This window comes from Anser brachyrhynchus (assembly GCF_964034855.1).
Source record: "Anser brachyrhynchus genome assembly, chromosome: 2".
Lineage (NCBI taxonomy): Eukaryota > Metazoa > Chordata > Aves > Anseriformes > Anatidae > Anser > Anser brachyrhynchus.
In genome coordinates, this window is record NC_137695.1 from 83,243,351 (window position 1) to 83,257,062 (window position 13,712).

The 13,712-nt window shown below is 41.6% G+C and overlaps 1 protein-coding gene across 1 annotated transcript in view; it reads right to left on the reverse strand.

Moving 5' to 3' along the window:
• The window catches only part of TRIO (trio Rho guanine nucleotide exchange factor), a 256,422-nt gene that overhangs the window by 181,063 nt on the left and 61,647 nt on the right, over nucleotides 1-13,712 (reverse strand). Inside the window, exons 2-3 of the mRNA XM_080579300.1 lie at nucleotides 6,947-7,021; nucleotides 51-165 (exon numbers count right to left, since the gene is read on the reverse strand). Coding sequence (XP_080435426.1) covers nucleotides 51-165; nucleotides 6,947-7,021 — 190 coding nt within the window. The remainder of the gene's footprint in view (nucleotides 1-50; nucleotides 166-6,946; nucleotides 7,022-13,712) is intronic.

Sequence of the window (13,712 nt, forward strand, 5' to 3'; positions counted from 1 at the left end):
GTTGTTTTGTTGCACAGCACCAGAGCTTATCAAGGCTTATCATCACTTACCTAGGAATACAAGCTAGGTAAGAAATTAGTCTCCTAAGGTCTTCCTGCCGTATTCTATCATGATTACTACGAGCTGGAAACGTTAGGATGGGGCCTCCACGCTTATCTCTGCCACCTGAAAAACAAAACATGTCAAAAACAAATCAACACATCTTAACACTATTCTTGTTTGCAAAAGTAGTCTTCATAATGCTTTTGGAAAACCTAATTCCTACACTTGAATAAATAACCACTAAAAGATTTCAAGTTAAATGCTGACACTGTCATTTAGAGACCAGCTTAAAATTGCATTTTGGGATTATCAATGAGTAGATTGTCACAATTCCTACAATGAGGAAATACCTGTCAAAAAAAAAAAAAGTGAAACAAAGACTAATTACAATTACATATTACAATCACATTCAAGTCTGATGGGCAGTCTGACATCTCTAGCATTGGTGCTTTGTTACATATTTATTTTTGGAATCAGCAGTTATACAGATGAAATTTAATTGTAGAGTTATGCTACTTTGCTGGCAAGCATTTAGACAATATTCAGTGTTAATTTCATTACTAGCACCACGTTTAGGCATATAGTATACCAGAAGAACATGAGTACTATCACGTCGTTTTACCCTGTTGTGATGTGCAGATTCTGAATGGTCGGTTTATAGTTTTTAATCGTTAGCAATGCAAATGAAGGAAGTTCTGAATCCACTCAATTCAAAAGGTTTAAAAAAAACTTACGTGGCTCCACTTAAATGTATACTTAAAATGAAATTTTATATTCAATGCCTTGTTAATGGATACAAAATGTTACTTTTAGTAAATATTAGTTTCAAGTCAGTAGCCTATCTTTATCAATGCTTGTACAATAGCAGTCATTCCTACAAGCTGAATTTCACATACATGTTCTCAACCACAGATGCACGGACTATTTTCTCCTGTCCTGTGGAAATGTAGAGAAACACCATTCAGTATTCCTGAGTGATTTCTCATTGTAAATCAGCTCCCCATTGTTATTAAACAGAGTTTTTATTAAACAGAGTTTAAAAAAAATCCTTTAAAAAGACAGACAAAAAGTAAGCGAATAAATTCAGCCACTTAAGAATCCACCAGTATCCTCCCCAGAGCACTCTGCGTGCGCTTGCTGGAGATCCCAAGCCTAGCTGCCGAGGTCTCCAGAAAGCACCTCCACTGGACACGTTCCCCACAAGGCACCCGTCGAAACTCAGACAAGGGAAAAGCAGCTTTGGATTTCTGTCAAGCTGCAATGCCAGAAACCTAGACGTAAAAGGGAATTCATCTTATGTTCTATGACCCTCTTAAATGGGATGAGAGAGTAAAAACAACTCTTCTTCTAAAGAGAGAGGGGTAAGTCTAGCTTTGACCAGCCCAGTCCGTTTGCCAAGCAGAGCGCATTGAGGATTTCGCATAGCAAGAGACAGAACGAAGACAGGACAAAAGCTACAGAGAAAGGCAGTATAAATGATCAGACCAGGAGCCTAACAGCCTCTGCTCAGCTCCACAATGACCAGTGGGCTTCAAAGCTAACAAACTTAGCTCAAAGTCTGCTGCAGCCCTTAATGCTCGCTCTCCTCAGCTACAGATCTAAAAGATTTGTTACAGCTAGAAAATATTACTAATTCCAACGCCACAGAAAAAGTGGGGTTGATTGCTTAAAGTGAAAATTCTTCCTTCAAAGCAACAGCTAGCAGTGAAGAGCACACACTGAATCTTCTTAACACTCTCCAAGTGTTTTACAAATGCCTTGTTATACAAAGTCATCTCAGATCGTTCTCCAGGCCTTTCCCACAGATCAACTATTTTATCATGTTATTTTCCAGCATGGCAGAAGAAAGAAATGTATACTTTTAATGTCTTTTGGATGCCTCTGCAATTGACTCCCACCTCCACACGTACATCATAGAGGAAATAAGTTTTTAAAGTACACTGCATAAATTTCTGATAAATTATATCCCAAAATTTTTGTACATTGCAGACAAAATTTGTCATGCAAATTTCAGGTCTAGCTGAGCATTGAAGAAATTAATAATAGCCTTGATTTTTGGCAAAACAAGTTTCACTGTCCACTCTTGAACCAGATGCTAAGATTCTAAGTATTAAGCAAAGAAGTCCCTAAGGCTTTAGATACAACTAATATCTTTTTCATCTACTAAACACAAAGGTTTTTTCATCCTTATGCCTGGAGAGCCAAAACATAGGCCTTTTCCAATAAATAACTCTGGTTTCCTTTCTGCCTAATGCTCCTGTGTCATACACAGTTAAAAGTAACAATGTATGAGGCATCAGGTGGGAATTTCCTGTCTCACAATAGCTTTTCTTCAACTCAACTCCCTTATTTGTCCTGGTTTAACAAAAACCATATTAAGCTACTGCTTTCATCAGTCAGGCTTCCATTTTTACCCTTTTCTTTTATACAAAACCCTCATGCTACTGAGATAGAGTATCTCTGTTTATACCCAGATGTGTCATATGAGTAGCCGATCAACTCACATGAGTCAGCCAACATGAATCACTTCTGTCTAGTGCACATCGCAAAGAGCAGTCTTGTCAACGGTCTCCAGAAGGCACCAGAATCAAACAGGCTGAGCAGTGCAGTTTTTGTTCAGGAAATACCTTTCTACCCAGTCTCAAAATACTTAGGTAAAGCTAAGCAGTAAGCTTTTATGGAGAGGGAGATGCTGGTCTCTTCTCCCTGGTCACCAATGACAGGACGCATGGGAATGGCACCACGCTGCTCCAGGGGTGGTTCAGACTGGACATGAGGAAAATGTGTTCACCATGAGGGTGCTCAAACACTGGCACCAGCTTCCTAGAGGGGTGGTTGGTGCCCCGTGCATGTCAGTGTTCAAGAGATGTTTGAATAATGCCCCCTCATTTATATGCTTCAACTTTCGGTTAGCCCTGAAGTGACCAAGCAGTTGCACTCGATCTTTGTAGGTCCTTTCCCACTGAACTACTCTAAATTAAATGTATGGCATGTTTGAAATTTGGGACAAGTTATCTAGAACTGTTTCTATCATACAAAACCAAGATAATTGCACCTTTTAAGAAAATGCTCCCCTTGCTTAAGTATGTGTGGAGATGTAAGAGTGTCTGTACTCGACAGGCTTCAGTTTAAACGACAGATTTTATCCCTGAATCCATCTTTACTTCATGGTAACAAGTCAAGAAGGCTTTTCTGTTTCAGACGAGATGCCCAATATGCCAGTAGGTTATTGCCCAGTTAGGTGTAAGTCAGTTCAAGGAAGTCTTTTCTTTCCCTCTCAATCCACTTTTTTGGAGAACTGCTCTGTTGGCAATATTACAAGAACAAGGGATTCAGAGGGAAGATGCACCCCGGCATTTGCATTCTACACTCACCATGACAGCAAAATAATCCAGTTATTTTGCTACTTTGTCCGGTAGAAGATAAAGCCTTCCAGCCCGTGAGTGATGTCAGGACAGCTATTTCCAATAAAGAATTACTCCAGCATCAGTATGTACACAACTGAGGCTAGTTTGGGGAGCTTTTTGACTTTGCAGTTATCAACCTATATATGGCAAGATGCACGCCACAACACTTGACAGAAGTATTTGTTCTGCACCTCCCTGCCTCCTGCCCTAGCACAAACTACCTGCAGATCTGTTCCAGATTTGAATTCTCGTTCAGAGACTACGTCTCCTTCTCACACCGTCACCTCAGTCATTAACTTTACCCTTCTTTAGCAGTTTGAGCATCGCAGATATGCTAACATACTTTAAGATACAAACAGAGCCCACAGATTTTAACAAGTCCAGATGAGTAACCACATTGTAGTCCTCATTTGTACATTGTTTATTGTGAAGCATTTAGTTTAAAATTCTTTAAAAATAGACAAACAACAACCCACTTAACCTGGCCTGTGCCACAAATAACTGAGACAAGGTGGCATAATTCTATCTAAACATATCGTCAGATGTGCTAGACTATGAAAACACACTTTTTTTTTATTTATTTACAAAAACACATCATTAACAGATCAATAAAAGGGGCTAAACTGGATTGCAACAATGGAGAAGAAACCAAGAGTGAATCACATCAGACCTACTGCGGTTTGTGGTAGAGAAAAAGCAATGACAAACAGTCTTTTCAAAAGTGATGAAGTGCTCAGACTGTGAAAAGAGAAAAAGAAAGAATGCTGAGTAGGCATGTAAAACGTATCCACTTGAAAGCAAATGGGAGGAATAAACGGAAAGGAAAGACTGAAACAAAGCAATACAGAATTACACCCTAACTCAGCCTGAAGAGGCACCTATTGGAGGCAGAAAAGGGAAGGTCTCAAATACAGTTTAACTGCAATATAGTACAGTTGGGAGTAAAAATGGTAACTCAGGGGCAGGTATCTGAAATCAAGTCCTTTAACTCTTAATGCACTAAGATTTCTGATTCAGTCAAAACATATTTCAAGAATGACTTAGGAAATACCTATGGTCGAAACAGTCTGCTGCTCTAATCAGGAGCAATGTAGGCAGAAATGCTGCAGTGGGTTCCCAAAATCCTGGTGGAGCTGGGAGTCTCCAAGTTTCCAGCAACGACTTCAGATTCAGACCTCTTATTTCAAGATAAGCTGCTCTCAGAAAGTACTCATTAAAGTCATCATTGTATAAAAATCAGTGTCCTTAGTATTCTAAGAACACAAAGATGACTATACTGCCATACAGTCCATTCTTATTCATTTAACTTAGAGAAGGCTGGCCTCAGTTGAGAAAGGCAGACAGACAAAAGACAGGGGACATGAACCAAGAATCAAAAGCACTCTTTTTTTTCTTCAGATGGTGCTATTTATGTGACTTTCCTGCTCTACAAAAGAGACACATTTCTTTGCACTATTGATTGCCATACTTTATTTCTCCTTATGAAGGTACTTGAGAATCTACTCTGAACATGTCGCAACAACTCTAACAGAGCTCCAACACAAAATTGGAGAAAAAAATACAGAAACCATAGTGATGTTTGTGGATATCTTAGCTTTAATGGGAGTATTACAGGTTTTAGTAAAGACAGCTTAGTTATCTTTAGATAGTTTTAGTAAAGATACTTGCAATAGCCTTTTTCCTACTTTACTAGTTATTGTATTTAAAAATATTAATACCCAGTACTAAAGCAAAAGCTGTACTTTTGAGGAAAACAAAGGATGCACGCTGAAAGCCTCTGTAAGTCAGTAAGGGGTCTCACATGGGTCTCATGTACCTTTGTGTTCCCAGACAGAAGGCTGGACAGTTCTTATTCCAAAATGGTTAAACCCGAGCAGTGGTGTTACTTTTGTTTGTTTGTTGGGGGGAATGGAGGGGAAGATGTCAATTATTTCCGTTACTAATATATCTCATTTCAGTGAGAACGACTTGCAATGGAAATGTGAAACTATGGATTTTGGCAGAGCAGCTCCAGCCAGCCTCACTGTCCCCAGCTGCTTGCTCCATTCTTCTGTCAGAAGTTACTACCTTCACACGGGCTCACTGGCAACCATTTCTGCCTACACCACATCTCCTCTGGTTCACAATCCATCATCTCCACTTAAATTCATCTTCAGCTTTCATTTGGCCTTCTGTACTTTTACCGAATTAGTGCCTTTTGAGAAGGCCATAATGTTAAAAACTCACATTAGAGAAAACCTATCATCTTTCAGTGCCCTCCTATGGGGTCTAAACTAAGCTCTTGACAATCTAGAAATTCAAAAGTCTTGGAATGGAAACAGATTAAAGTTTTCACAAAGTGCCATAAAGCAAGGACAAAACAGAAGGGCAATGAGGGATTGAAATTCTGTTTAACTCCGTTTTCTCTTTTTTTCCTCAGAAAATACAGTTTTAAGCAAGCCTTCACCAGCATTACAATCCATAAGGAAAAGAATCAGGAGTTTCTGGACTACCAGGAAAATTGACCCTGGGCAGTCTGTTATGTCAGTCATTAGAGCTACCCGGACCTTTTACAAAAACGTCTTTCTTGTTCTACAGTGACACTTGACTCAGCAGAGCAGACAGAATGCAGTACTGTGAACTCCACACTGTTCTCGCAAGCGTCATCATCCATGCACAGCAAATCTCTAAAGATTGCAATATCAGGGATTATTTTGTATGCTTTAATATTTACAGATATGAGTCTTATTTCTGGAGTTCCTGACAAATTATTTATCCTGACCCTGCCCCACCCCCCCAAAAAAAACAACTTTCAAATACGAGACTGTCTTCTAAATCATCTGACACTAAGATTATGGTGAAGAGCATGATGCTGATTAATCCCAACAGATTTGGTTGTATTTACTTCAGAAAGTCACACCCAAAATTCAGTTCACAAGAATAAGCACCTCAAATAGCCATCATTCTATCAAGTTACTTATCCAGTTATAGAGTGAATTATGATATTCATTGATCTGAGCCCCACTTTTAAATCCTCTGCTACTCCTTCTTAAGTACTCAACTGACTTCAAGGTGTATGCTAGAGGTAGCTAAAATTAGATGCGAACTCATTTTACCGTGGAGATATTGTATGTGCTTCAAAGGAGATGCACTGAAGTTTCACCTCTGCTACACAGATATTTCTCCCATGCCTCAGAATGACCAGTAACAAAGCCAACTCTGCAAAACTCTCTAGTAGAAGAACCAGAAATAAGACAACAAATATGACTACAGTCCAGGTTGTTCTAAATAATGCTGTTGGATATGCAGGGCAAGCAGTATGTTCCCCATTCAACAAAACACATAACTTCATTATTGCAGATCCTTTCGCAATGCTCATGTTACATTTGGGATACCTAGCTATATTGTTTTCCTATGTTTCTGTGATTTTTGCAATGATATTTATAGTATTTAAATACTATTTTGTATGTGAATAACAACAAAGTTATGCATTACACAACAGAAGAAAATAACTGTACCTGAAAGGTATGCAACTTTTTCCTTTAAAATTGGCAAAACTTCCATAGCCTTCATTTCATCATTTTTGCGAAACCCTGAAAAATGAACAAGACGAGGTAATTAGTCAGAAATTCAGAGATTAGCTGCTACATTTAAAGAAAATAACTGGGTAACATTTACCCTTGGAATACAGTCTCAATGTTATGCTGACAGGAATTAAGATAATCTTACAATAAAAGGCTGTGAAAAATAACCTGTAAACCTTTTAAAATTGTTAATAAAGAAATCACCACTTTGACTAGCTTAACACAAACACCATAGTATCCTAGCAAGACTCCATAGAAAACAGGACATTGGAATTAGCCTTTTCCATCAGTAAATAAAAACTGTCACTTGGCTCCTGTTACTTTTAGGCAATCCAACTTCAGCTCTCACTTTCTGCTCCAGCAGAGGAGTAGTATAAAGCTCATAAGAGTAGGTTCCTTAAAAGCAAGTACCAGCCACTTTCCATCACTAAATATATATGTATTTTTTAAAAAGCTAACGCAGCAACACTATTTAAATCCAACTTTCGTCATATTACTTCCCTAAGCAGAATCAGAGATCAAACTACATCTTCTCTGCTCCCTGCAAGAGTAGTATCTTGTACCAGAACACACTTTGCCTTGTTAACTCTACACACGCAGGTTGAAATGGTCCCTAGGATGAGCAACTACTGTCAATTTTGCAAAGTTGTGTATCACCAGTTTGCCCTCTTCTTTTCTTCTATTACATTTCCGTGGACAGATTATAAACTTTCCCTTTAATAACAGAGATTGAGGAAGCACTGTATTTATGATCTTAAATTCCATATTGATCTGTACAATATGACATTGGCTGCTTTGGGGTCAAGCTGGTTCATCTTACGCAAACTGGGTGGTTTTTTACCCACACTTTAACTAAATGCCCCTGTGACTCTTCCCAGTGTCTCTGGATTCACGTCTCTTTTTATTTTTAAACAAACAAAAAAAGATTAAGCACCTCAAATAGCCATCATCCCATCAAGCAAAGGTTACTTATCAAGTTATAGAATACGTTATGATATTCAGTAATCTGAACCCCACTTTTTTCTTATTTTTTTAAACAACTACAACAACAAAGTCGTGTCTGAAGAAGGTCTGTTTTCTGGGGTAAGTGGGAAGCACTGACTTCTTTACCACAGTTGAAGCCCAGAAGTGCTGGTTGCTGTTTAGTAAGAATAGCCCCAAGAGCCTGTTAGAGCACAGCTGTGTTCCTCAAAGCAACCGTTTGAGTTATCTAAAAGGTAAAATAAGCTTCTTCATTATTTATAGTTTCTGAGAATTCTTACAAGAGTAAGCTCAGGTATGCACGTGGCATTATTTTCTAAAATGAACTGCTCTTCCTCTGTGCAATCCCTCCAGTGAGCGCAGCAGAACCTTTGAAGCAGACTATCACTTCTCTTCCTCCTCAAAAAATATCCAAAATGTTTCATACCCCTTTGTCTCAAGCCTCTGAGCCTTAACAGAACAGCGGCATGCTTCTGAGCTAAAACCTGGAAGTACCTGCTATACTAGTGTATGAAAAATACAAGACTTATAAATACAGGCATCCTACACATAAAATACACGACAGGTTTCCTATTCCAGTCGGCAATCCTGAGACTTCTGTGCCGCTGTAGCTAGTCACGGGCATTATCCTTCAAAACCCGCACAGGACAAACCAACCCGAACACCTGAGGAACCCTGCCAGCTGGGTGTTTACAGGTCATGAGCTATGAGGAAGGACCAAACCAAACCAAACTGTTTACTGTGAAGAATCGAGGGGAGACATGGTAGCGGCGCACAAAACACATACAAGTCCACTAGTGGCAAAAGCAAGCTGTCCAGAACTGCAGCAAGACATTTACGGCGCGTGGCGTGAAGTTTTGTAAATGAACGAAGAGTGAAGCAGCACAGGAGATTGCCTGTGGACCGGCAACCGCTGGGGATTTTTTAAAAATGCATTAAACACACGTCTGTCGGAAATGTCACAAATGTAGGCCATGGCAGAGTCCCTCCAGATCACTGCAAGTGTTCAGCTGGAATATTGCCTCACCACCAACTGCAAACGAAACAAAACTAAACAAATCTTCCACTCACTGGCTAGTTCTTTGTGTGGTTTTTTTTTGCTTTGTTTTGTTTTGTTTTGTTTATTTGTTTGTTTGTTCCCCCACCCCCCGTGAACACCAAACGGGATACAAGTTCTCAGAGAGGCAGGGCCGGGAGAAGGACGGTTCCTCAGGCAACCCCCGGCTGCTCAGAGCACTTCTGAGCTGCGGGCATCGGGCAGGATTTTGCACTCACACGGCGGCTCCAGGCCAAGGGAGCAGCTGTGGGCGGCAGGTATCCGCCCCATCTTTGCACTTAGGCTCCTAGGAGCTTAAGGTGGCTCAAAAGGGACCTCTTGTCACCGTCCAGAGTACTGGCTACGGGTTAGCAACCTTTTAGGGAACCTGCCTCCAGTTGTATACTTCCTCTGTTTTCATCTGGTAGGAACTAAAGCTGTAATCGAGTTCAAGAAAACCCTGGGCTTAAACAACTCAGTCTAAAAGGACACCAAATACCTTTCTCCATCCTGAAATATTTGGGCTTCAGTTGACTGCTACAGCATACAGACACACTTCCAGAGTTAAATGTTTTTTGCAATGTGCTCTGAGCTACTCCACTGTAAGCTTAATGCCGATTTAGCATGCCCGGCTTTCATATGAACCGTGGCAATTCCTTTGCTTTACAGCAAATTTAGAGGTAGAAAACGCTTTCTCCTCACCTAAAGAGCATGCAGCAACTAGTGCTGTGCTTTGCTGTCTGTCCTAGCTCCAAATTACCCCAGACCCCGATGTTACCACAACCTGCTAGCTCCGACTCCTCAGCCCCGAACCTAGCTCACCCCAGAGCGTGCGCAGCAGCTGCACATCTTACTTCGCCTGCGGCACGTCAGCAGCAAGGAAACATGTAGCTAACACTTCTGTGCTCGCACCACGGGGCTGCTCAAGGCAAACAGCCCGGTGAGCACGGCAGCGCCTGGCTCATGCTCCGGATCTGCGTATCCTTAAGGCTCGCTGCTGCCTCGGAGCCTGGTGTTGTGCCAGCGCTGCGGTGCCGGGGCTTCGAGGCAAAGGCGGCGGGGAGCAACGCGGGGGAACGAGGCCGCTTCGAAGGGTCCCCCCCCGACTTCTGGAGCCCCCCCCCCGGGGCGAGGAGGGGCTGACTGGAAGGCGACGCCATTTGCCGCGGCACCGGCCCCTCCGCCTGCTGCGGCAGGTGACGTCACCCTCCGCCGGGCGGTGACGTCACCCTCCGCCGGGCGGTGACGTCACCCCGCGCCGGGCGGACAAAGGCGCGGCGTGCCGCTGCCGCCCGTGCCGCGCTGCTCCCCTCAGCGGCCCCTGCGCGGTTTGGGCTTGCGTTATTATTATTATTTTTTAACGTGGCTTGTAATGCCAAATCCCTGCCTTTCGGAGACGCGCAGGCGATCCCCCCCCTGACATTTTCAGCACCCGCTGAAGGAACACTCGAGCCACAGCCTCGCCTTTTTAATCACACGTCACGTTCTACCAGTCACGAAGGAGGAAGCTCGCATTAGGCTAATCAATATTCAGCTTCAGTAGATGAAGGATCGCACGAGTCAGTAGCCCGTCTCTATTTAAGAGATTTTTTGCCCCGGGAAGCTTTCAGCATCACACAGTGCCCTGAGCTGCAACCCAACACCACGCTACAGCAGCGTTAGCACCGAGCACTGACTGAAACCGTATCACACAGCCAAGCGTCTTCAAAACACAAACAAGAAAGAAGCAAAAATCACCCAAGCTTTCTGCACAGATGTATACGCTGGAAAGCAAAGGGGACTTTCCTGCAAACACACCGTCACCTTCTTTGCCCCTACAACCCCAGAGGCAGAAGACACCATCAGCCAGCCAAATGTAATAAGTCATGTTGTCTGTACTAATCCTTCATCTCACACCGTATGTAAGGAAGGTACTGTGCTGCACAAAAGGATATAACCCAGCTTTTATAAGATTCCTCGTATTAATTCATAATGGGAATGGGAAATTGAGGCTAAGAGTGTTATCTTTTTGCAAAGAGGCTGACGAAGCTCTCTCCCATTGCTGTCACACAAAAGTGAGTCAAAACTTTACGGAAATGTGGCTAGAAAAAGCTTTCTGAAAAGATAAACAAAAAGAGAGCATCCTCATACCAAATTTGCACATATAAGAGCCCTACTGCTTTTTAACCTTGCATTGTAAAATGCTTTGAACAGCCACGACCAAAAAAAGCCAGACTCCTCGGAGAATATGCCGGTGCTTTAGGCTCTCTTCTGATTCCAGAGGAACATCTCCGTGCATCTTCGACGAAATGAATCACCTTTTCCACCAGGCTGTTCCCTCCAGCACCAGCTTTCTCATCCCCACCTCATCTTTACCAGAAGTCCCACCCCAACCCAGAGGAACCTCATTCAGGAAGCTGTTTCCCAGCAGAGCACTCCCTTCATTTCAACTAACGGACCCGCCGCGATAGCCTTCAGTTCCAAACCCAGGAGCTTCTGCAGGAAGGGAAAGCCGATGAACTCAGAGGGCAGGCACTCAGGACTGCTACACTGATGCCACGTCTCAATAGATCGGGGAGGTACGTAGCAATCAGATGGACTTAGGTTAAAAATAAATAAAAACAACTTCCATGGAAAAAATAAGAAGAGAGACAGAGACTATTTCCTAAACCAAGAAGCAACCTTCTGCATCTGAGAAGGTGCAGAGACAATGAACTGTTCTGCACAGCTTCTTTCACCGGTCCCTTTGTGCTAATGAAGTTTCTTCTTGGAGTAGAAAAGCTCAAAACTGCTGCCAGCCCACATTTAAGCAAAAAGGCACCAAGATGCTGCTGTCTTCAGCATTTCCTCTATATCACAGCATGAATGATATTAACTACAAGATTTTCATATCTGAGCTATTCCTCCCTGCAACTATAAAGCCATCATAGTCACATTTCAACAGAAATTGCCTTCAAGTTAATTAAAAAAAAAAAAAAGTAAAGAAGTTGCAAATGTAATAAAATGAATTCATGCATTGTTAGACTGATTCATTCAGGTTTCTTTGTCTTTTTTTTTTCCCCCCATAAAAGATGATGACACTGATATTAACTCCTGAAAACGAATAGGTTTAGTCTACTTTGCTTATCAGTTAACAGCTGTATACGACAAACCTCAGCTCGAAGTTTATTTATAAATTCCCTCCCATGTTTTCCAAGTGTCCAGAAGGAGAAAGAGAGCACAAAGCAGATCCCTATTTCTCTTAGTTTGCTATGGAAAGGATTTAAAATTAGCCAGTTTCTAAAGATTGTTTTAGCCTATAGAAAAAATACTTCTAAACACAATCTGAATAGATTGACAAGTAGCCACTGTGGAAACCCTTCGCATCCTTATGCTGAAGTTACTATGTACCAACCAGCACAGGTTAAGTCAGCAGAACCATTCAACTCTTTCTTTTCTTCAATAAGATACGTAAAAACGGTTGCTGAGCTCCACCAGTACATGGGTTTACAAATGCAATCAGACTACTGAGGTACAGGTGAGAAAGGAAACTGAACTTTCATAAAGCAAAAAGGGGCAAAACCAACGCTAACTGAGAATACCACCCCGTCAAAGGGAAAAAAAAGTTAACTAGTGTTAATACACGTATGGGATTACTGACAGTTTTTCTTGATTTTAACATGGAATTTTAAGTGCTGAATTCAATTTTACGGTACGCTTAATTATAAATTTGTACTTTTGTGTTCAAGTACAGGATTCATAAAGCGATTGGAGCTGTCAGTTCACCAACTGCACTGTTATCACTTCCCGATATAGACATTGCCTATATTCATTTCTGCTCAGCAATCTCACACCATATTTCATGTTGCAAAAAAAACCAACAAAATTCAGAGAAATTATGGCAAAGAATACAACTGTGTTTTCTTCCCTTTGTGAGCTTCCAGATGACCAGTTACATCAGGTATAAAATAGGAATTCATCTCATGGATTCTAACTTTTAAGAATGGCTGTCATTGCATCTTTAAAAACATCCATCTTCTGTTTTAGGAAAAAATGAAGAACTCTATCAGTATTTTATTTTTTTTTAATGACATACAGATCATTAAGCAACGTTATTAACCTTAGCATTCATCATTTACTTATTCACACTTCTTGGACAGGATTGTAAAGCCTACAGTTAACTGCAAGGACACAGCTTAGAGGCATAAAACCAGAGGAGAGTGACTTCAGTGTTGTTCCCACATCCATACTCACACTCTTAAATAAAGTATTTGTTGTAGCTAATAGCTGTTCATAACACTAAGAAACCTGCCCTTAATTTAAAGCAATCCCAATAACATGACATGAGCATCCTTTCCACTTCTCCAGCTTTGATCAGGCTCAAAATCGTGCTCATCAGAAAACGCGACACCTGCAAACCCTGAGCTTAATCCCAACAGCTCCCAGGAACGTTCCACCTCCTCCTGTGCGGTTTTGCACCCTATGTGCTATCAGTACACGCTGCACAGAGCTACACCACACCAGTGCAGAGCTGCTATGCAGTGCTGCCACACGGCCAGCTGGGGCCTCACAGAAGTGAACGGCTTAGAAGCTGCCTTGAAGGAGGAAAATGAGAATTACTAGACTGTGATGAGCTGCTTATACTGCTCTCAGTTTGGGGCATTTTCAGGTTTTTGCTAAATGTGTGGGGTTCTCTTTCTATTTTTAACCGTTCTCTGTCCAAAA